Below are 22749 nucleotides of genomic sequence, written 5' to 3' on the forward strand. Positions count from 1 at the left end.
GAATTAGACAGTAACAACAAGAGGTAAAAAGATCATATTCATAAATGGCTTGACTATTAGGAAAACAGCTCAATAGTCAATTATAGTGAAATAGTTTTGCATAGGAAAAATAAATCATGCACACACACTTGAGTTTTTTATGGCTGGATTGGACAAAATACACAGAATACATACCATGAATCAGGATGTGTTTTCTATCTTTTATTTCTGTTGTGTATTATCCCTTTCTTAAAGAAACAAACACAACCCAATCATAACTGCAGCTTTCATGTCTAGGAAACACAGGAGTTATTTTGTGAGCTGGATTCTCACCATTCATTGTCTGCTAGTGGCAGAACCCACACATCACACTGCTCTTTATTTCTATTTGTGCTGGAGAAAACCTACATATGGAGATAATTGTGAATGATCACTCTCCTAAGAGAATGAGCAGCTGACTGAGCTATGTGTAGCACCATTACAGCCCTTTCTCAAGTCACTTAATTGCATATCATAAAAAACCTCAATTTTTTATCATTTTTTTCAATTTACACTGAAGCTCACATGCTGCAATGAATACACATTTATTCAATATATGTGAATATACGATCATTCAATATATAATTAATATATTCATTCAATAATCAATGTAAACCAGCCTGGTTTATGCTAATGTATAAGAAGATGAAGATTTTTAGATAACAATTAAGTTCCTGAACAAACCCTTTCCTCCCTTTTCCACCCAACAGTTTTTATTTATCATGATGATTTTGATGTAGTGGCAAATCATATTTTCCAGTTGAGTTTCATGAACATTAAGAAAGGCTTTCTTGTATAGATACAAGCATTTTACAGTACCTATTTATTTCTCAAATTATGGGTATTAATACAAGCATGCATTCAAGGCATGAAACAAACTCAAGGATTACCTTAGGATGCTGGTTCTCTGATTTTAATCCTTAACAGATCATCTCACAGATTTTCTGCCCTTCTCTTCATTTAGCAGGCTACCATTGTCACTGGGAATGGGAGCTGGATCTCTGCCTACTTTTGGAAGTTTTACCTTAATAACTAGTGAAAAAGCTAAAAAATTATTCTAATTCACCCAAAAGTACACAAGTCTTCTCAGATGACCAGGCTTTGCTTTGATGTCTTGAAGGCTGATAATCCAGGCCTGGGGCTGTCCATGTGTTCATTCCCAAAGCCAGTGGTTCAAAACCAGCAAGGCTTCAGAACAATGATAAATTGCTTGTTTTGTTCCCAAGCTACTGCCAGCTTTGACACGATTCTTTTGTCTGGGTTTCTGTATTGTTGTATTCTATTGCTAACCAATTAAAAAAAAAAAAAAACAAAGAAAAAACAACAAGAAGAAAACTATTCCTCACTTTGACACAGATCTCAGTCTCTATGTTTCTTTTTTAAAAAAGAAAGCAAACAACAAAAAAGAAAAAACATTGCAAAGATGTATTCATACTTTGCAGCACAGCAATTGCCCAAGTTCCCCAGTCTATTCACTCACAGACTTAAACAAAATGTTCAATAATTTATTTCTCACATCAGTATAATGTGATGGAGGAGGAGGAAGCACAGTTTCTGTGAAGGAAGAGCAAAAGAACTCTGGCATGGGAAAGGAAAAATTTGGGCTGAGTGGTAGGGAATTAAACTTACACTGTGGTGATGGGGTGAAATCAAGGGGAAGTGGGCTAGGAGGAAAGTGTGGGGGTAGAACATCACTGGTAGAGAGGAGGAGAGGTGGGAAGATGCAAGACACCTCACATGTGGTTTGAGGGAGGGTAGGAAAGGAGAGGAGAGTCTGGGGAGTTTCAGTAGGTCTGCATTTAAGAACTGGATTTGGGATACAGTAAGGGCTTATATTCATATATCTGGTAGGCCTGGTTATTAGCCTCTGGATGCCCACTTGCTCTCCTGCAAAGAGTCCACAAGTCCTAGGAGAACTCAGGTTGGAAGGAACCCCAGGAAGTGCCTAACCCAAGCTCCTGCTCAAAGCAGGATCAGCTTGGAGGCCACCCTGCAGAGAGGAGAGCAGAGAGTGTGTGTTGGCCTTAAACTGCCTCTTTGGGAGGAATTCATGTCCTGAGCAACTGAGTGCACCCAGGGTTGTGAGTGGGAGCACAAAGGAGCTCAGGAGGAGGAGCAGAGCAGCTGGGAGGGCTGTGGATTTCTCACTGGGCTCCTGGGGAGCACTTTGATGTCTGTCATTTGTCCTGCCAGCCAGAAAAGGCTGCAAAGCCAGCAGAAGGCAAAACTGGCAAACACCAGCCTGCATTCCCAAGGCTCCTTTTGTACTCCTCCTTCTTGACCCATCTGCAACAAGACAATCAGCTCTGGGATTCTTTGCTTTAATCTGATTCAAGCCTACCTCGAAGGATATATATGTGGAAGACTATCCCAGGTCAAACCTGGGATCTTAGACCCCAGAAAACTAACAAAAGTCAAATTAAAATATCACAGTCTCTTGGCCATGCTACCATAACTTACCTAAAGTTTAGGTCTGGAGGTAACAGCCAGAGTTTGTGAGGCTTCTGATCAGTCATGTATGTCTTCTAGCATCTCATCAGGTCTGTGCAACTGTTCTCTGCTTATTCTCTTTTATTTACCCCATTTCCTTTTCTTCTTCACTTGAGTGCAACTGGAGCATTGGCAGCTTACCCCAGAGACAGCTGTGTTGTGTGTTCAGAGTAACTCCTGGGTCTCATTCACCTTGGTGTTGTGCCTCCCTTCCTACTGCAGCTTTTTCTCTACTCCCAGATGGTCTAATATGTGTTCTTAAAACCTCTCCTATTTTTAGATTCCTCTACATATTGCTCTACCTCATAGAGTATTAATTATACATAGATTCTGTTAAGCTCATGATCTCTGGTGCAGTACCAGCTATCTCTGGAGACAGGGCTTGCTGCATTTGAATGCATTATTAAAGCAGAGGGACAAGTTTCATTGCCTGGCTGCATTCCAGCAACTCCTTGTGCCCACTGCCAGCCTCAGAGGCTGTGATCCCTGTAAGCTGACATTTGGGCATAACTCATCTTACCCCAAATTGGATGCCAACAGTGGAATTGCATTTACTAGATCTCTGCTGAAGGCAGAGAGTCCAGACATGGAGTACTCAAAACAAACAAACAAACAAACAGAACAGCAAAAAAATCACTGAGGTATCTGTGCTTTAAGCAGCAGCTCTTTGCTGTGACAGAGACTATCTAGGTGAGTGGTTTGAAGTGGGATTTGTAAAAGCTGTGAGAGCAGGGAGACAGAGCAGTAATTAATTCCTGCACTATCTTGGATGCTGCTGCTTCTTTACCAGTTTTTGTCCCTTTTTTCTAAACCTAGGTAGCTCTTCTATTGCCAGTGTTGCCTGGATACCATCAGTGTCTTCACTCCAGCAAAGTCATCCCTTTAAAATTGAATAAAGAAAACCATATCAGGCAACCTAATTTCAGTGAGGCATTTTCAGTTGAAGATCCTTTTATTGTGCTTATTCGTGTGCACAGATCCCCATCACTCTTGCTACAGTTTAATTTTATGACTTCTGCTCTCTCTGATTTTCTACTGACTGGAAAACAGAGGCCTGATGCTGAATTCCAGTTCTCTGTTTACCTCTTGGTATGCACCTCTCTAGATTTTTCTAGAGTACATGTACTAGCTAACCACGAATTAAGTTTTCCATGAGAACAATAGAGATAAAGAAGCAAAGATAGTTGTAAAAATGTCGAACTGTTATTTCAAGAATAAACCAAGCTGTAGAGAAGTAGAGAGTAGCAGCATTCCATGAATTTTTAAGTGTGTTCCTTCACTGTTCCTCCTGAGCAGCCTTCCTTTGAGGTTTCTGAATGAATCTAACATTGCTGATGCACCTCTCACAGAGGACTTTACTCATCTCTTTTATCCAGCCTCTTTTTCTTCTTTTTAGAGGTAGATGTTGTATGCTGGGATAGAGCCATGTCTTCCCAGTCTCATCCACCTAAGTTCAAAGCCCTTCTTTCCTCTCCAGCACATGTCCACACTGAGCTGCTAAAAACGTGCCCTAACCACTGCTAACCACAAAACGTGCCCTAACCACTGCTGCTGCTCATCCCCCACTGCTGCCCATCCTGAGGAGGCAGGACTAGGAGCTGGCAGAGGTCAGATGCAAGAGCTGCACAAGAGAAAGTGTTTCTCAGAAAACAAGAAATCATTTCTAGGACTCACAGTTTTCTCCTTCCTCAGCGCAAGTCACTGTGAAAGACCATGGAGAGTGCTCCCATACATGTGTGGGGTTTTCTCCCTCTCTGTCTGCAGCCATCATGATCACTTAGTTCATACTAAGTGAACTAAGTTCTTGCAGTGGCTTTCCTCTTCTCAATTGTACTGCTGTTACTTTGCTTATAAGCTTCTAATACATTGAAGACTAAAGAAGCAGAATTTTATTGCTCTATGATGCAATTTGCCTTGAGCAAGTCCATACAGTGACTTGGTAGCCAAATGGGCAGTGAAACAGTAAGGTTGATCAGTGCCCAGTTTTCCTGACATTTCCACATATGACTGAATCAGACCAGTTTAAGCAGTGTCCCTGTGTGGGAAATAAGAAGGGCATTGCATCTTTTCAACCACGTAAGAGCCTGCTGGATACATCTGAAATCTTACAGAAAGTGAGTTTTGGTGGCTTGCAGGAATGGACTGCTGGCTGTTTATATCATGGCATGGTGCAACAACAATGCCCATGAGATATATTTAAATTTGTCCCAAGGCAGGTTTTTGCTATAGCACTTGATATTCTAACAAATATATGTATATATATAAAAGTCTTTATATATCTATTCTAGGTAGTGCATTTATTTCTGTCTTTTTCCTAAAGAAGACCATGAAGACTGCTGATATATTGGGTAAGTAAGCATTTGCTAATTTAGACATGTGTGCTGCCATATGCTTAGCAAGCTGTAACTCTCACACAGCCCCCCACCTTCACACTCCCACTTCCCAAGCAAGTGTTTCAAGGCAGATACTTTCAAAATTGGGAAAAAGTGATAAAAAGGAAGAGAATCTTCAATGCATGAGGAAAAGACTGTATTCCCAAATCCTCTTACAACCATAACTCATTCCTTATGTGCCCTTATTGCTCAAATTTATTTTCATTTTCTATTTTTGCCTCTGAGGTTGTCTTTAGTATTATCTTTATGAGTTCAACACAGAATTAATAAAATCAAGGAAGTTATTGAGTTACTTATTCAAATATAAGATATTTTTTCCTACTGCATAGCTATTACACAAAAATTCAAGCTCAATTTAAAGTGATAACTTCCCTTTGGTTTTAGTTTTATCACTTCAAAAAACAAATAATCATATTCTCAAGTGTTCAGCTGGGAAATGTGGTCTTCACTGTTAAAGTCTGTCAACTGTTTGCCTGTGTCCAAGATTTTTTTGCATATCACGACTGCTCCCCTTGAAGGCAGCAATAGTGAGAGAAAAGAAGGTTTCAGGGTTTGGGCTCTACACCAAGCCACCTCAACTGGGACAGTGCACCTGATGCAGGGCACCTGATATTTCTGTGGGTTCCTAAAATCTAGGCTTGATTGTCCAAACTGTAGTGAGGACAGCTGTTCTCATGAATGTGTTGGAGAGATCTGTTCAGTATCGTTCCAGGAATACTATATACGATTTATTTAGGTTTGGAATCCAAGTTTGCCAGCTCAGCTGCTAAATTCAAAATCCCCCCTCCCTTCACTGATCATGTTTCCCTTATGGCCTTAAACACTGTGTGTTGCTTTAACTGGTGTTCAGCTGATTTATTTTATTTCTGTGAGTTTGACTTTGCAAGATGGATTTAACAATGTTGCTACATTCCATAAGAATGAGCTGTATGATGGGAAATATGGTGATGGTTTTGCAAGCACATAAATATAACACAGTTCTGCTTTTCCAAGGGAGCTGTTTGAGATAGCAGTGCCAACAAAACCCTCCGGATGTGCTTTGTTTTGTATTCCTGAGCCCTGCATTCCTCACCGATTTATAGGTTTACCAAGAATTTTAAAGATTACTTGAAAAAAAAATTGATTAGCTAATATCTTCCTTAATCCAATACAGTTTATGGTCTTAGGATTATCTCACTTCTATCTTGATACTTCAGCGAACATCTGTGTTTGTCACAGGCAGATGTCCACAAGGCAGAACTTGCAGATTTTTATTAAAAGCATAATAATGCAAGTTCGACCTTGAAATGGGGCCCTGGCAGCCTAGTGGCTGAACAGTCTATTACAAATCATCCTTTTATAAAACAGTTCATAGATCTGCAAATGCAACAGGGAGCAGCCAGAATCTTGGCCCTATGACAGCTTCACTTGAGCACTGGAGTGGCACATGTGTGTTGCACCTGATGCTTCAAGGGCAGGTTGGTGGCTTGTGCAGATCTCTGTGGCCACAGTGACTGGCACAGTCATGTTTATTTACACTGGTTAGTCATCTAGCTGACTGCACCAGTAGGAAACTTGTCCTTTCAGTTTAGGCTAAGTTTGTGTGATGCACTTTGTGCCTTGGGGAAATACAAAGGATTAATTCTCCTTTGTGATACACTTGAAATTGCATTGTTGAGTTGGAACCCTAATTCACATGGCTTTACTGACAACTTTTTTTCACATTTCCAAAATTCTTTGAGCCTTTAGTAAAAATTAGATTAGATAAGACCACAAACGCAGGGCAATCCAATTGACTAAGTATAGATCTGTTTCAATTGACTTAAATTTTCTTCTAGAAACTATTTCCTAATCAGATGGAAGTCAAGTATAACCATGATTGCCAAGCACTGTATTGCCAAAGTAACGTGTCCTTTTCTTTAAAGGAGGAACGCTGACAATAACAGGGATATATTTGTTGGTCACATTTGCTCCAAATGTACTGCAAGAGCTCACAGCAAGACAAGTGCAGAATTACTTAGTGAGCTGGCCTTTTTTGGTATATTCAGTGAGTATCTGGTTCATGCTACTCCCTTACTCAGAAAAGCTGGAGTTACTGGGCTTTTTATAGCAATATGAATTAGTGGTAGAAAAACTGCTCCTGAAGATAAATTGTGTGACTTTCAAAGGAGAGAAAGTCCCTCATCATCCTACTGAATCCAAACTGAAAATGTGCAGCGACAAAAGATAACTTTTAACTTCATGTCAGGGGAAAGTCACAATTGTGCAGGATTAACAAGAGTGGAAAGATTTTGATATTTGGGGAACTTCCGGGAAAACCTGAATATTGGTACTGTTTAAATTTCCTGTATATGTGTTCATGCCACCTTGTCTGCCTGTACATATAGGTTTCAGGGCTTTTCTGGAATGTGGTGGAATTGTGCTTTTAAAAATTAGGCTATCTATGTTCTTGGTTCTACGTTTTGTCTTTCATATCACTCTGTTTTATTCCCATGTTGTTAAGCCTGGCTGAAAGGAGTTTTGTATGGAGCTGAGATATAAAGGGATGCCCTACTTCACTGCCACTTAGGTTAATCTGAACATGAGATAGAATTCAAATACAAAAATACCATTTTGGTTAAAGTATCTTTAAACAAACTTCAAACACCATATATCTTCTTTGATGTATTTAATTACCATCAGGAACAAGACCAGAGTGAATAGGATGAATTTCTGTCCCTCTTTTCCTCTGGAAAGCTGAAAATGTTTTCCTCCAGCTGAAGGTAAAAATGCAATACAGGAGCTTCAGAAGCAGTTACTATTTCCCAGAATAAGGACTCACTCAAATTAGAGTCTTAGTGCCCAGGCTTTTCTTAGTAGGAATCTCAGTTAGGAAGCCACTGAGTAGGCAGTTTGACCTTAATCTTTTAGCCAACTTGCAGACTTTACATGCATCTAACTATCCATTAACTACTGATTAAGCACAAATCACATGCTACCATAAAACACATTGATTCTCTCTTTTAATTTGCTGTGCATTTTAAACTCTCTTTCAATTTTTTGTGCCCTTTAAAAGATCCTGGAAGATGCTGATTCAGTTCAGTGCAAAAAATTAATATTCATGCTGTATAACTCACAACATGTACTTTTAATCAGGCAGTAGAGAGGCTTTTGAAGGCAATACCCAAGAGTTTTGGGGTACTCGGTAAGGATAGCTTCAGCATCTATTAGAGCTTCAAGAAGTCCATGCAATCAGCAGAGTAAGAGGAGGGAGTTCAAAATAGGGATATCAATGCTCTTTCTTTTCTACTGAATATCACCCTCTACCATGCAGTTCCACTTATAGATGATAAAGGAGCCTGACATTTTAGAGACTGATTTTAAATTGTTGATTCACCCGTTTATGTAGAAATGGTGGAGAGAGAAAACTCCCTATCCACACTGAGTGACACCAGAAAATTCTGTGTGATATACCATTCACATTTTCTTGAAAACAACAGGTTCCTGGAAGAGGGCTTTTCCCCACCTGAGGACTTTTTGAACTTAATTTCAAGACAAGTTTTCAAGAATACAATTGAATGTGTAGGAAGACTGTGCTATATTCTTCTTAGGAGACATTGTGAGGAGATAGTAGGTTCAGAAACCTCTGAACTTTTTCTCTTTTATTTCTTTTCCCTACCTCAGCCAGCATATAAATCTGCATGTATAGCATAGATTGTAGGGAAGGACAGAGCAAATACACAGCAAATCTTGACTCAATAATGTTTAAAACTTTATGTGTTCCTTCTGTTCCGTGCATTCTTCTTTGTTGAGCTTCCTCTGACCAAAGAAAGGGGACAAGCAAAAGGCTCCACAAGAGACTGAGATATCAGCCTGATTACCCTGGTATGCTCCTGGAAGATCAAGCAAACCCTGCTGTAAACATCCTCTTTGGGCAGGGAACAAGCTCTTCAAAATTGGTTGTAAAATGCCTAGCACAGGTTGGCTGTTGAGATATAAAAAAGTACAGCAGAAGCTGCAGAATTTCCAGTCTAAATATACAATTAGGAGACAGTACAGAAGTATAACACAGTCCAATGATCTTTCTAAAAGTAGCCCCAAAGTGTGGTCTGCTGAGAAATACAAAGTTCCAATGGTACCAAATGCTCTCTGTGGGTGGTAAACCATCCCCATGTGGCACTCCACTGGTATATTCTGCAGGAGTAGCCTCTAATTCCCACAAGACAACTTTGAGTCACCTTCTGAGACTCTGCAGTAGCATAATTATGTCTGAGCAAGAATGACTACCCTAGCTTGTTTTTTTCTCTTTTGCTTATGTGCACTTGGAATCTCTACAGAAGACATAAATCATAGATGAAGCTCTTAGGTTTCCCTAAACAGAAGCATAGTAAGAATTGGGTTGTTAATATTTAATCTCTGCAAAATCAGGTTCAAAACACTTCTGCTTTTCTTTTGAAGTGCCTAGAAGACCATCCTCTATATGCCAGAAAAGCATTTGAGGCAGCCAACGTGGTATTTTGTTTTGGTGCCTTCTGGTAGAGCTTAGAAACATGGAAAACATGATTATTAAAAAATGTTGATGAAATGTGGGCTTGAGGAGACCTCAGTAGAGATTAGTTGCAATAACAAAGATGATTGTAAGCAGATAAAGTTCCTTCATTTCCTCTAAACAGAGTATGTGAAGCTGATATAATCTATGTCCTTCCCATTCCTGGACTTCATATTTATCACTACCACATCACACTATCAGGGATGAACCTAAGGTCTGTTTTGGGTAGTTCTCAGAAAACAATTTTAATCTGGGGCACCCCAGCTGTGTGAGCCCCTGTTAGGAGCCATGGACTCTGCTTGCAGTGTAACTTAATTGTCACAGACTCTCCCTTGTCTTCTGATTAAAGATGACCTGTAGGTCGGTCACCAAGTGGCAGAGAACCACAGAAGAATAGTTAGGCTGCTGGGCAGCACTGAGAACTAATTGTTTGGATTTCCAGCTTAGCATGTGAGACTTGACGAGCTGAGTAAACTTAAACAGCAGCCCTGAAAAGCAAACATCATTTATCTCCCTGGGTTTGGCCATGGGACTGCCATCTCTGGCCATACACCATGGCTGCTCTTGGGGTTCCCCAGGAGGTAGGGGTGGCCATGCACACAGACCCGTGCACCCCTTCCAGAGCTGTCATCAGGGACTCCAGTGGCCTTTTGATCATTTTGCTTGGCTGTTTCCGTTCAGATGTGTCTTCTTGGTGGGTTGGTTTGCTTTTAAGCAGGAGGAGATGACAGTAGAGCTTTATTGTAGCTTTAGCAAGAGAAGAGATGATGAAATGATGAGGACCAAGAGAAGGGTGATGGACAGAGCCAGCTATGATGACCTGGTTCAGTCAAAGCTGGTGCTGCTTGGCACTACCTGCCACTACCTGCAACTACCAGGGAGTTGGACTGAGGTAACAAAAAACTGAAGATATAAAAAATGCTCAAAGTTTAACTTTTGCTATAACAGGAAAGATAAATGACAACAGTTGTTTGATAGCTCAGGGAACTGTCAATCGGGTTTTTTAGCAGAAGATATTTTATAAAGGCATTCTTTGCTTTGAACATACAGAGCAGCAAAAATGAGTGTGACATCTCAAAGACTTTGAATGAAGCATTCGTTACATAGTTTCAAAGCTCTAACTTTCTTTTCTTTTATTTTCAGATTTTAGAAATTCTAATATTCTGCATTCTCCTCTATTTTTACAAAAGAAAGGCTGTGAAACACATCATGGTTTTGTTAATGATGGTAGCTCTACTGGGTAAGAACATATTATTCACTTTAATGTTCCTGTCTGTTACGTGATAATTCCTTGTCACTCCATCTCTCCAGACACTTAAGATTCAAAGCAGTGTGCTTGAAGAAGAGTCATTGAAATCATTTCACATGATTTTACTGTGGTCTCTTTCTGAAGAGAAAAGCTGATTTTTAAACATAGTTTCTACACTTATTGCTGGGACTATTTCTTTTCACAGATACCCTCATATTAATATGCTATGTGTAATGATATTCTGAAACTTGTTTTAAATAAAACTTTAGGTTTTTTATATCCTGGGAAAGTGAACTACTCAAAACTTTGCTTTGGAGAGCAGGCTGTGAAAATCAGTTCTCTAAAACAGAGCAGCTGAAGACCTTCTAAGTGCTCTGTAAACAAGTGCAGTGATATGCTGTGACTGTACTACAACTTCTAATTATCTATGACTATTTGCATATGCAACATTTCATATTTTACAACCTTTCCTGAAGAAGAACAAGAACCCAGTGGACTACTGAAGTTTGTTTTCTATCATTGTCACCACAATCAATAACCAGGGAAGATAGAGGAGATAATTTTATTGGCATCTTTCGATAAAGTTAAACTTGAATCCATTTTGAGACATGGCAGGAGTTCATCTCTAAATCTCCTATGCTTGTAGGGTTATATCTAGGATTTTCACCTCTCCATGTGACAAATTCTCCTGTCCTTGTCTTGTCATTTCTCCATGAAACCCTCTTGGGACACAAGTCTTTGGTTGAAGTGAAGGTGCCATTGAAGTCAAATTATTTTTTCTCTGATTTCAGTGGGTGCAAAGACTTGCAGTCTGCAAAGACTTGCATTTCTAATGGAGATGACCATGAGGGTTTTTGATAAAATAGAATTTCACTAAAGTTTGCCAGGTACAAAATTTGGATTTAACTGAATGTAAAAACCCTCACAGATTTATTAACTCCCTTCCTTCAGGGTAAAAACCCTGAGTGGTTTCTTACTGAGCTAAAAACTCAGACTTCCAGAACAACTTTTTGGGGACAGTCTTCCTATGTCGGTTTCCAGGCCCTAGGAGTATTAGGATCTGTAGCTCTGCAGAAGCATTGCAGGATTTCCTTGCTCCCTGCATGAGGAAGAGATGGAAGAGCCCCCAGAGGCTTAGGTCTAACTGCTGTTGGTTTGGAGGAGGGAAGTGTGAGTGTGGCTATCCCCAGCTCCTGGCACAGCTGAGTGTGGCTATCCCCAGCTCTTAGCACAGCTGAGTGTGGCCATCCCCAGCTCCTAGCACAGCTGAGTGTGGCTATCCCCAGCTCCAGGCACAGCTGAGAGTGGCTATCCCCAGCTCCAGGCACAGATGAGAGTGGCTATCCCTAGCTCCTGGCACAGCTGAGAGTGGCCATCCTCAGCTCCAGGCACAGATGAGAGTGGCTATCCCTAGCTCCTGGCACAGCTGAGAGTGGCCATCCTCAGCTCCAGGCACAGATGAGTGTGGCTATCCCCAGCTCCAGGCACAGCTGAGTGTGGCTATCCCCAGCTCCTAGCACAGATGAGTGTGGCTATCCCCAGCTCCTAGCACAGCTGAGTGTGGCTATCCCCAGCTCTTACACAGCTGAGTGTGGCTATCCCCAGCTCTTACACAGCTGAGTGTGGCTATCCCCAGCTCCTAGCAGAGATGAGTGTGGCCATCCCCAGCTCCAGGCACAGCTGAGACTGGCTATCCCCAGCTCCTAGCACAGCTGAGTGTGGCTAGCCCCAGCTCCTGGCACAGCTGAGAGTGGCTATCCACCAGCTCTTAGCACAGATGAGTGTGGCTATCCCCAGCTCCTAGCAGAGATGAGTGTAGCTATCCACCAGCTCCTAGCACAGAGCCTTGGATCTTTGGCAAAGCTCTCCTGAGCTGCTCTGCAGCTCCCAGCATGGCTATGAGGAGTGTGGAGCACTGTGCACTCCTGAGCAAAGGTCCAGCCAGTCCTGGACTGGGTCCAGCTCCTCCTCCTGCATAACTGGAAGCCTGAAGATTTCCAGATGTGTTCCTCCACATCACTGCTGCAGTTGTGGGCTGGCCCACCATGATGCTGCCCCGAGCACGCCCTGGGGGAGCTGGGCAGTGGGTCTGGCCAGCCCTGCTGCCTCTGCCCTGTGTCCTGCCAGCCCTGGTGGCAAAGGGACACGAGGGACACGCAGAGCGGCAGCAGGGCTGCAAACCTGTGCCCTGGCAGGCACTAACTGCAGAGTCTGCTGCTCTGCCTGCAACCAACCAAAAATACATTTTCAGCTGGGGGTGCTGAGGTTTTTGTGAGCTTATGCAACCTGAGGGAAAATGTGTCATTGTTTCTGCTCTGTTAAAAAAGACACAAACAAGCAAATCCTGGCTCACGGGACCTTCTGAAATACTGACATTTCCCTTGAGCATGAGACTCAGAACTGCATCTGACTCTGGTTCCTGCAGCTGTCCTGGAGCCTGGCAGTCCCCACAAATCTACACTTGGACCACTCTGGTCTCTGACCTTTCTGCTGAGTGAAGTGATGGAGAGACTGAAAAATTGTCCATTACTTTGCTGCCAGCTGTGACACAGGCACTGCCCTTGCAAGGTCCTGCCTGCTGAGGGGGTGAGTGCTCATGGAAGGTGATACAGTCCTGGTGCAGTGTTCATACTCCATGATGTAAATTAAATGTGGAAAGGTTTCTTTACAGAGAGGGCAGCCTTGTGTTTCACTGCATATGCAAGCTACTTTCACCATCAAGAAAATACAGAGGTGATCACAAAATCTGATGAAGTTTTGCTTAGTACAATTCTGCAAATTCATTTGGTGAGAATCATTTTACCTCATGTATACACTCAGTTATCATAAGTTTGGGGAAAACATTTCAGATTATAGTGGGATTTCAGCTGGAAAGTGACATCATTTGTCACACTAGCTTTGAGGGGAGGTCATTCTGACAGAGAAAACAACTCCTGTTTGTTTGAAACTTGTTTTGGAGTTACTTTAATGAAAAATATAATTTCACTTCTCAAAGAATAGAAACCAACCAACCAACCAAACCTCCTGGTGCTTTCATTTCTGTTTTGTTAATATTTTAAGGTGTGGAAACTGGTCTTTCATCAGAAAAAAAAAATTAGCAATCTTTACCCTTAGCATGACAATTCAAAATACTAATTTTTTTCCTGCAAATGTTCTTTTAAAATAATAACTTCCCCATGTTAGAGTTCAAATCTCAGTTTTATGTTGATGTCTTGTTGGGGCTTGAGTGTATTTCTTGACTTTGTATCACAGCATTTGCACTACTGCAGGCCAGTGTTTGACCTCTGCTCAGTTTTACAGCTGTGTTTGTTAAAGCACTTCACCTGTTTCCATTACAGAGAGAGAAGTGAAGTGCTGGGGGGAAAGGTTGTCATGAGAACAGTGAATTTCATGGTGGTGAACAGGATCATCACAGGATGTATGCCACTCTTAAACTCCCTCTGAACTTTTGGACTTTATATAAGAAAAATGCTTGCAAGCAAACCCTCAAACCTGCATTCATTCTTCTTCCCCCTCCTTTTCTCCCAACCTTTGGCCTGAACCTTTTGCACAGCACAGGTCTTCTTGCCAATCTGAATGTTACAGGAGGATGAATCAGACCACTGAAATCCAACACTCCTCAGCTCTGCACCAGGGTGGAACTGGATCTCAGCTGGGGGATGCTGCTCCTGACAATTAATTACCTTTCTTCAAAGGTCATCTCTGCAGCCTGACTCTTGAATTTTTCAGGGTTTTTTGAATTTGTTACATTTTATTTGCAGGAATCTCAGACTTCTTGGGTTAGCTTCCACAAACCAAGAGCTCCAAAAGGAAATCTAAAGTAACTCTTAGCTAAACTCTCAGCCCCTTTTCTGAAAGATTTCTCTTGCAAAACCTCTCTGAACTGGTGACATGTATAAAACCCATTGCTTGCTGTCTGAAATTTGTTTGTGGTGATACAATGATAGTGATTAAATGGATTGACAATACACTGCTGAAATACTCTTTCTGTGGGATAAATCCAGTAAATGGTCTCAAGAGCCTGGCTCTTGAGTGCAGACCCCTGTGTTGTTTGTCTGCTCTTCATATATATAATGCATGGGGAGAGTTAGGTGCTTTGGGATGTGTTCCCAGAAGTCAACTTTGTCCAGCTCCTGTTTCAGAGGAGAAATCCTGAGGATGATGAGTTATTTGAGGCTACCAGTGACACATGCAGGCTGCTATAAAGAGGCATCCTAACTGCTTTGAACAGATAGCCAGACCTCTCAGATGTCTCCTGAATACTGTAATATGGGCTCCAAATTAGCTACATAAACTATGTGGAGCTAAATAAAGTATGTGTGGAAGATGTGGAGGCTGTTGTACCACCTTCAACTGGGAGTTCAGTGAGCTAAAAAGACTTAAAGGCAAAACACAAAGTGTACTTAGATCTAAGGCCACTGAGCTTAGACAGTAGCTTAGCAAGCATTTATCAAATCATACACTTGTTTTAGGTGCCCAAGTCCTTCATCAGTCTTATTTTAAGTGATCAGTCCTGTGGCTCTGACCTGGATCCTTGTCCTCCCTCAGCGATGCACTGAAGTGCTAATCTGAGTCCTGCCCTGCTAATCTCTTCCCTTCCCTTCCAGCATCCCTGACTGTCATTGCTGTTAAGGCTGTGTCCAGCATGATAGCACTTTCTGTGAAGGGGAAAATGCAGCTAACCTCCTCCATTTTCTATATCATGAGTGTTTTAATGGCAACTTCTTGTGCTTTCCAAATCAAGTAAGTGAGATTCTATTTACCTACTAACCTTCATACATGTTTTATATGTCAGTTTTATTTGGTACTGATAATGATTCCAGATACAAGTTGCAAATTAAGGCAACAAATTTTGGCAGAACCCTGACAGATGCAAAAATTGCCTCCAGCTGGTTGAATTGTTTATTTAAACTTTATTTCTTAGTTTGTAATTGATTGTTATGGACACCACCTCCTCTCATTATCACCTTCAACAAGGTCTTCCCAAATTTGCTTGTCTAGTTTTGGCACAGGTCTTAACACACTAAGTGAAATTTATGCTTATGTAGTCGTTTGGGGGTTACTTTTAGAAATCTTTATTGCTGAATAATCAAATGACCGTGATTATTCTCATTATCCATGTCTGTTCCCCAGCTTTATGGCCCTAGTCAGACTGGAGAAGGGAGTGTACCCCAACTTTCTCCCTGCCTCTGTTAAATCTGCATGTTGCACTTTGCTATCCTGCCTGACTGTACCTTTCAAGTTCCCCCTGCAGGCCCCTGCTCTGTGAAGTGATTGGTTTATGCTGCCTGTGCAGATTGCTGGGGGTGGCAGCATGGTAAAATATGTCTTGCAGCTGAACAGAGGCTGTTCCCTTTCTGCCTGTCCCTCTGCTTCTGGTGCTGATAGCAGCCTTCAGTAATCTCATCTAGACTGCTCCAGTGTGAGCCTGAGTAGTTCCTTGCATGATTATTTTCCAGTAGAAAAGCCAGCCCAGCTTTTTCATGGCAGAACATACCATTCCCATGTGGAATCAGAAAGTCCATGCATTATTATGCACTGACTCTCCATGGCTGACTCAGGAACTCCCTGGTAACAGATTATAAAGTGATTTACATCCAGCTTGTCTTCTCTGGGAGAACAGCTCAGGGCATTTACAATAGGAAATAAGAGCTTGGTAAATAAGAAGCTGCTGAATTAACCTCTCCATCTTTTTTCTTTTTTTTTTTCTTTCTTTCTTTTGCTGGCCAAAATTAAAGCAGAAGTGAAACGTGCCCATTTCATTCCCTGGGCTCAGCATCCCTTTCTCTCTACTCTTTTGGATTTTCTAACAGGGACAGTGCTGTCAGTCTAAATTTTTCATTTTATTTGTTTGCTCTCTTATTTTATATGACTGTCATTCATTAGCTGAGAACAGCCTGTGCTCCAACAATCTCCTGGATCCAACACCGGGCCTTGCTATCACTGATTTAGTCCCTGTGACCAAGTTTGTTGCAAATGGGAGAAAATAATGAGGTGTTTTCAATGACTTCAAAATCCTGACTATCCTGTGGATATGTAGGATTTCTTTATTTTTAAAGCACCATGGAGACTGTTCAACAGTTGCTAAAATAACCACGCAATTATTTTAATGGCTAAAACAGATCCAAGCTTGGATTTTTACTGTGCGCATATATTGCACCAGAGAAATGTTCAAGTGTGGTTCTTTTTACAGGCTTGAATATAGTCTGCAGACTCCTGATTTTTCTCTCTGAAATGACCATTCACATAGCAGAATATCTACAGGTGCATCCATGATGTCAGCTCATGATTCATCACTCTATGGGTGAATGGTGATAGCTGTGGTCTCTGTACAAGTGGGTTAATGACTTTGCCTTTTTGCAGACTGTGCAGGCTGCTCCCTGGCCAGTGTCTCAGTCCTGCAGCTCTCTGTGCAATGCATGCTCCTGTGGTCCTGCACACTCTTGCTCATGGTTCTGGTGAGAGGTCATGTTGCTTTTCTGAAGAGCAGGGCTGAGAGTTTCCAACCCAAGGAGCTTGAAGCCACCTTCCTGGACTTTCCCTGCAGGACAGAATGTTTCTGGATGTGATTGCATGGATAAACATACAAATAGGTGTTTCTGTCAAGCTGGAGTGAGCAGTAGCAGCAATGTGGACTTCAGCAAAGTGAAACAGTTCCTACCAGAGCTCACATGTTCATGTCCGTGATGCCAATGTACCCTTACACAACCTGTTTGAAGTAGAGCAACTTGTCCCTGGCTGCTTGCAGGCAGCACTGCTTCCAAGAACCAATGCAGATCATAAGCAATAATACCCCAGCATTCCTCCCTTATCTGTGGCAGAAAAAATTTTTCCAGCAATGCTTCAAAAATATGTCCATTGAAAGCCTGTGGCCAGAAGAATCCATGCCAACCTTTTTGCTTTCACCTATTCATTTTGACTCTGCAGAGTCAAAACCAGAAAGTAAATTCAGTATCTGTATGCTGTCCAGGGCTACTTGCTATTGTGGTAAGAAATGGTCACACTTATTGTTAAACTGACAAGAAGTGGCCTAACCTGACTTAAAGTGCAAGGGATCTCCTGTAGGCATGAGATACAATAATGCTTATCTTTCAGGTTCTTGAATCAAGCAATGCATCTGTATGAAGCAACAGCAGTTGTCCCCATTAATTTTGTGTTCTTCACCACCAGTGCCATCATTTCAGGTTTGTTTCTGACCTTCTTCCTCTACAGAAAGATTTTTTAAACATCAGGTTTTCAAGAACAGGAACCCTGTGAATAGAACCCCAAACCCGTCATATTTGTCTTCACAGAAATAATTTTTTCCTAAGTCATAGGTGTTTAGAGTGTTAGAGCTAGATCATCTTTAAGGTTCATCCCAACCCAAATCATTCTATAATTCTATAAAAATAATCAAATTCTAACCTTTCCAAAATAGATTATGTGTGATTCACTGTACCTTACTGGCTTACTAGAAGTACCTGCATTTATCCTAGCCTCATACTGACATCCAGTAAATGCATTTACCATGTGCACACCAGTCTCTCCCTATACGAACTGGTAGAGTAATTTTAACAGCCTGGCAAACTACTCAAATGACAACCAGCTGTGCTTCATAGTAGTTAGCGTATATTCCATTTCAGAAGGTGGAATTCTGGGTTAAGTGAAGGAAATAAAATGACTACAAAAACTTTTTAAGCATTTAACATTTTATTCTGGGTGAGAACTTTGAACTCAGCATTGTTAAAGAGGGACTGCAAATCTTGGAAATGGTGTGCAGTGCAAGAACATGAGCTGGGAGGACGACTAAGATGCTGTATCAGCAATGAGCCAAAATGATCATGTTGTTAGAACATTTATGACTCATTTTAACACACGCTGGGGGCTTTCCTGTCATTGCTGTGCAGGAGTTTCTCATGCAGAGCTGCCATTAATGAGAAGGGGAGTTAGCTTCACGCACAGATTGCCTCAACACCTGTGTTAGAAGAGACCTACACTTTGTGACCGAGAAGAAACTTGTGCCAAAAGGGGGTTGTGTTCCTGTGACCATATGGGGAATTTGGCCAGGTGCCTCCTTATAAGATCAAGTACCTATTCAGGAATGGCTTAATAGCTTTGAGAGTGGATACACATGCATTTGCACCAGGTTAGTTAAACCAGTGTAGGGCTTAGAAAAGCAACCTCTGCTGAATCTTGCTGGGGTGCTTGTAGAAGGTACCCGCTGTCAGGATTCCCCCATCCCTAGTTACAGCCTTTGAAGACACAGTCACACTTCAGCTGCACTGGGTCCCACTGGCATTTCTAAGCAAAGCTCTGCTCATCAGTGGTTTTAAGCTAATATACTTGGCTGTTAATAGGGGCAGCTGAGATCCAGAGACACATCTGGTTCTGTCACCTCCACTACAGAGGTACTAATTCCTGGAAGCGGGGCGAGCAGAAAGAGCTAGCGATCCCTTCAGCCAGAAAGATTTGGCAAACTTGGCTGCTGGAGCCCTTCACTTGGAGTAAACCTCAGGGACACAGTTAGTTATTGAAAATCTGTTCCCAATTGGAGTTAAGATGTCCACATGCTCTGCTGGAGTAGCTTAACGAAGTCCATGAAGAACCTCTCAGCTGTATTGGTATGTCACTGCTTGTGAGTAAGACCTCGAGTTTGACCTGCACAGAAATTGTTGCTGACAATGCAAAAGATACATGCATCTGTGCAATTACTAACCCAGCATGTGTTCCAGCCTGATTGACTAAATCTTCTCCAGTCCTATGCAGTATCTTGAGAAAGCCTAGCTTATGGAATATAGGACACAAAGTGAACACATCACAATGTGTATTAATACCTTATTTGGGATTTTTTTTGCTCCGTTTAAGCATGACACTTCTCCTGACCCTCCCAGCTGTAATTCATATCACTTGGAAGCCAGTCAAGATCTGCAATTCTTGTTTCTGTCACATTCCAGGGGTCATATTTTATCGGGAATTCCAAAGTGCAGCTTTACTGAGCGTGTTCATGTTTCTGTTCGGGTGAGTGTATCAGCCTAAAATCTGCACTAAGGTTTGTACTGAAACAGCTTTGCCTTCTGCAATCTCTTCTTTTCTCAGTAAGCAGAAACCGCCTTGTTATTAAAGTATTATGGAATAGCCATTATAGTAGGATAAAAAAAAACATTAAAGGAAAGATTGATGTCTGTGCTTTGGGAGTTTGGAGGCCTGGCTTTGAATCCAAATATGTAAAAATGTGAGACACTTGTGAACTACTAATCTCATGATGGAATGAAAAACCAGCATCATCTGTTCCTTCAGCAGGAAGGAGAAGTCACTGCTCTCCACCAAATATCAAATTACAGGGGGTGCTTTTACAGCTGTGAGACATCTCCTCCCATGTTGCCTTCCCCTGGTGTGTCTGGCTGTTTTTTCCCGCCCCTAGGCATGGGCAATTATATGAGCTGCTTGCCTACAAGGCAGTACTGTAATAACTCTCCCCCATCTGCCTATATCAAGAAAGACACAGTGTGCCTGCAGAAAAATTCAGAGCATGCTAAATGTATTTTTGAAGAATGGCCTAGGTGTTGTGAGAGCAGAAACCTGGGTATCAGCACCACAACAACTTTTGGGAGAGGTGACCGTTATAATAATGGGCACAAAATGTTTAAAAGATCTCCTGGAACTGCTGGAGGTGTCTTGCATACAGTGCTGTCAAATAAATGGGGCTGATAGCTACAAACATCTTCATCTTCTGCAGTTGGGCTGGAGTAGGTGCACACAGCCACTATCTTGTCTGACTGCTGGAAAGGACACAAAAAATGGAAAAGAGCAACCATGTATTTGGCAGCAAGGAGTTAGGGGTTGTGTGTCCAACACACAGCAGAGAGAAGATGTGTCCAGCCATAGCAGTTTTTCACTGCTCCTGGCTTACAGCCTGCCCCCGAGACACGCAATCAAACAAGAAAAACAACAGAGATGTTGACTGTCCACAGCCAGACTGAGTTGTTAATGAAACTGCACATGCTAGAACGCTAACTTGGATGCTCTGGGAAGATTTGCTCAGGGATTCAAACATTGAGGTCTCACACCCACAGGCATCTGATTAGGTATATATTGCTGGAAGTGTAATTTTGGCTGTGGAGTCTTTGGAACTGATAATAAAGCTTCAGGAGGCAAAACTAGACTGAAAGAAGCCCAAAATAAATTTACAGAGCTGGCAGGAAGAAGTGTTTCTTTATAAACTCAGCAACTTGGGTTTGGAAGTCCTTGAAAAAGAAACATGGAAAGAAATTCTCATCTCAGATACAGTGAACTGTTTCTAATGATACTATGCCACTGTTATTTTGCAGGTGTCTCCTGTCTTTCCTTGGTGTGATTATAATTGCAAGAAATAAAAAAGAGGAGCATTTACAAATCCCTTTTATTGACTGTGGACATATTCCTGGTAAGTAGGGCTTTTTTCTGTCTCTGTTTAAATGAGGTTTCAGATAATGGGATGACCTAGGAGAATTGAGTCACAAATATGCTCTAGTCATATTTAATAAATGTACTGTTCACTTGATTTCTATTCCTGTTCCCAACAGATTTTTCAAAGAATTTTTCAGGATTTTTCCAAGCTATTGTTACAACCAGTCAAATGAAAACAATGATTAGTGGAGCAAAGAATGTTTAAATGATGGATTGGTGGGGAATTTGTTTTATTAAAATTCTTCACAAAGTTGTTGTTTTTCCTTCTCTCACCACATTTCCTTAGGAGAAAATCTGACTGGCAAAATACAACCAGATTCTCATTGTTCATGCTATGGCACACTGAATAAGGAAGATGACTTGGTGAAAAGTCAAAGCTGAAAGAAGAAAGCACTTTACATGCCAATTAACAGGAGGAACACCACTGGAACAAGGATCAGTAGCACCTTTTTATTGAACATATTAAAGTATACATTGAAGTCCTGTATGTTGATGAGACATAGTATTATTTAATCCTAATTAATTTGTCCCATGATTGTACCAAATGTGTCCTAAAGATAAAGGAAGCCTTAACAAAAACCAAATCACCATTAATGAAATGGAATAATCTCCTAGTATCAATGCCTCTTGAGGACATTTTTAGAGTTTTAATTGCTTTTAAATGCAATGAGCACAGAACGGGATTATAAAAATTCCCCTTTGGAACTCCTCAGATCTGTGTAAATGTTTAAAGACAAATGTGAGAAATTAGAATTTTTGTAAGTGATTTCAAAGTATTCTGCTATATATATAATCCCTTTTAAACCCTTTTCTTCCTGTTCAGGAGTCAAAACTGTAAGTATCTATGCAGTAGACACAAACAGAATTGTGTCTACTAAAAAACAAAAATAATTTTGTATTGGGTGTAGAACAATCCTGATTATCTCCTACCATCAGATAAATTCTCTTACCCTCCAAGGCAATCAGTACTTGTGTGAGCAGTGGGAAGACAGTGTTTGCCATGAACACAGGCACGTGGGCACAGGGACACATTTGAGGTGCCCAGCCCAGGCAGGATTAGGGCACTGTACTTGACATTTTACATCCTCCCAGAGGAGTCCTGTGCACTGGGCTGGGCTCTATGATCTTTTAGCATAGTCTGGCCTGAGTTTTAGCTTTTGTTTTCAGCACAAGAAGGTTTTAGCGAAGAAAATGCACGGTTCTTCAGAGGAAGTGGGGTAGCCAGGGTCCCTCTCTTGGTATGTCTTGGAAAAATACCTCTAAAAAAGTAGGGCAACTCCTGTTACCACTGGTAATTCTGCATGAGGAAAGGCTGTAAAAAACCAGGACCACAAAGAGTCAACATAATTGTGCAATTTTCTCTTCATTAAATGGTTGTGTCTCCACACTGATTTGAAGAGCCAGCAGTGATGGGAACAATGACAGTACAGGCTTTGTGCTCAGATTTGGAACATCTTGCTGTCTCTCTGTCCCAGTATCCCATCAAAAAAGCTTCTTCAAGGAATTCCTCATGGGTGCACTTATCCCTGTGTGGTACCATTGATCCACCTCAGCCAGCACAGGGGTTTTGGTCACATCCTCTGCATAAACAAATGAAAGTGCTCTTGAAAAATGTTCATGTCTTGTTATAGGATTGAATTAAGCTGCAGTTATGGGTAGGGACAGTA

The 22749-nt window shown here is 41.5% G+C and overlaps 1 protein-coding gene across 1 annotated transcript in view; it reads left to right on the forward strand.

Moving 5' to 3' along the window:
* Positions 1-22190, forward strand: part of NIPAL2 (NIPA like domain containing 2) — an 81029-nt gene extending 58839 nt beyond the window's left edge. Inside the window, exons 6-13 of the mRNA XM_077187609.1 lie at positions 4797-4856; positions 6806-6927; positions 10552-10648; positions 15265-15400; positions 17753-17841; positions 19591-19654; positions 20965-21059; positions 21369-22190. Of these exons, the coding sequence (XP_077043724.1) occupies positions 4797-4856; positions 6806-6927; positions 10552-10648; positions 15265-15400; positions 17753-17841; positions 19591-19654; positions 20965-21059; positions 21369-21463 (758 nt within the window). The 3' untranslated portion in view covers positions 21464-22190. The remainder of the gene's footprint in view (positions 1-4796; positions 4857-6805; positions 6928-10551; positions 10649-15264; positions 15401-17752; positions 17842-19590; positions 19655-20964; positions 21060-21368) is intronic.
* The last annotated feature ends 559 nt before the right edge of the window (positions 22191-22749 follow it).

This window comes from Agelaius phoeniceus, chromosome 1, assembly GCF_051311805.1.
Source record: "Agelaius phoeniceus isolate bAgePho1 chromosome 1, bAgePho1.hap1, whole genome shotgun sequence".
NCBI classification, from domain to species: Eukaryota; Metazoa; Chordata; class Aves; order Passeriformes; family Icteridae; genus Agelaius; species Agelaius phoeniceus.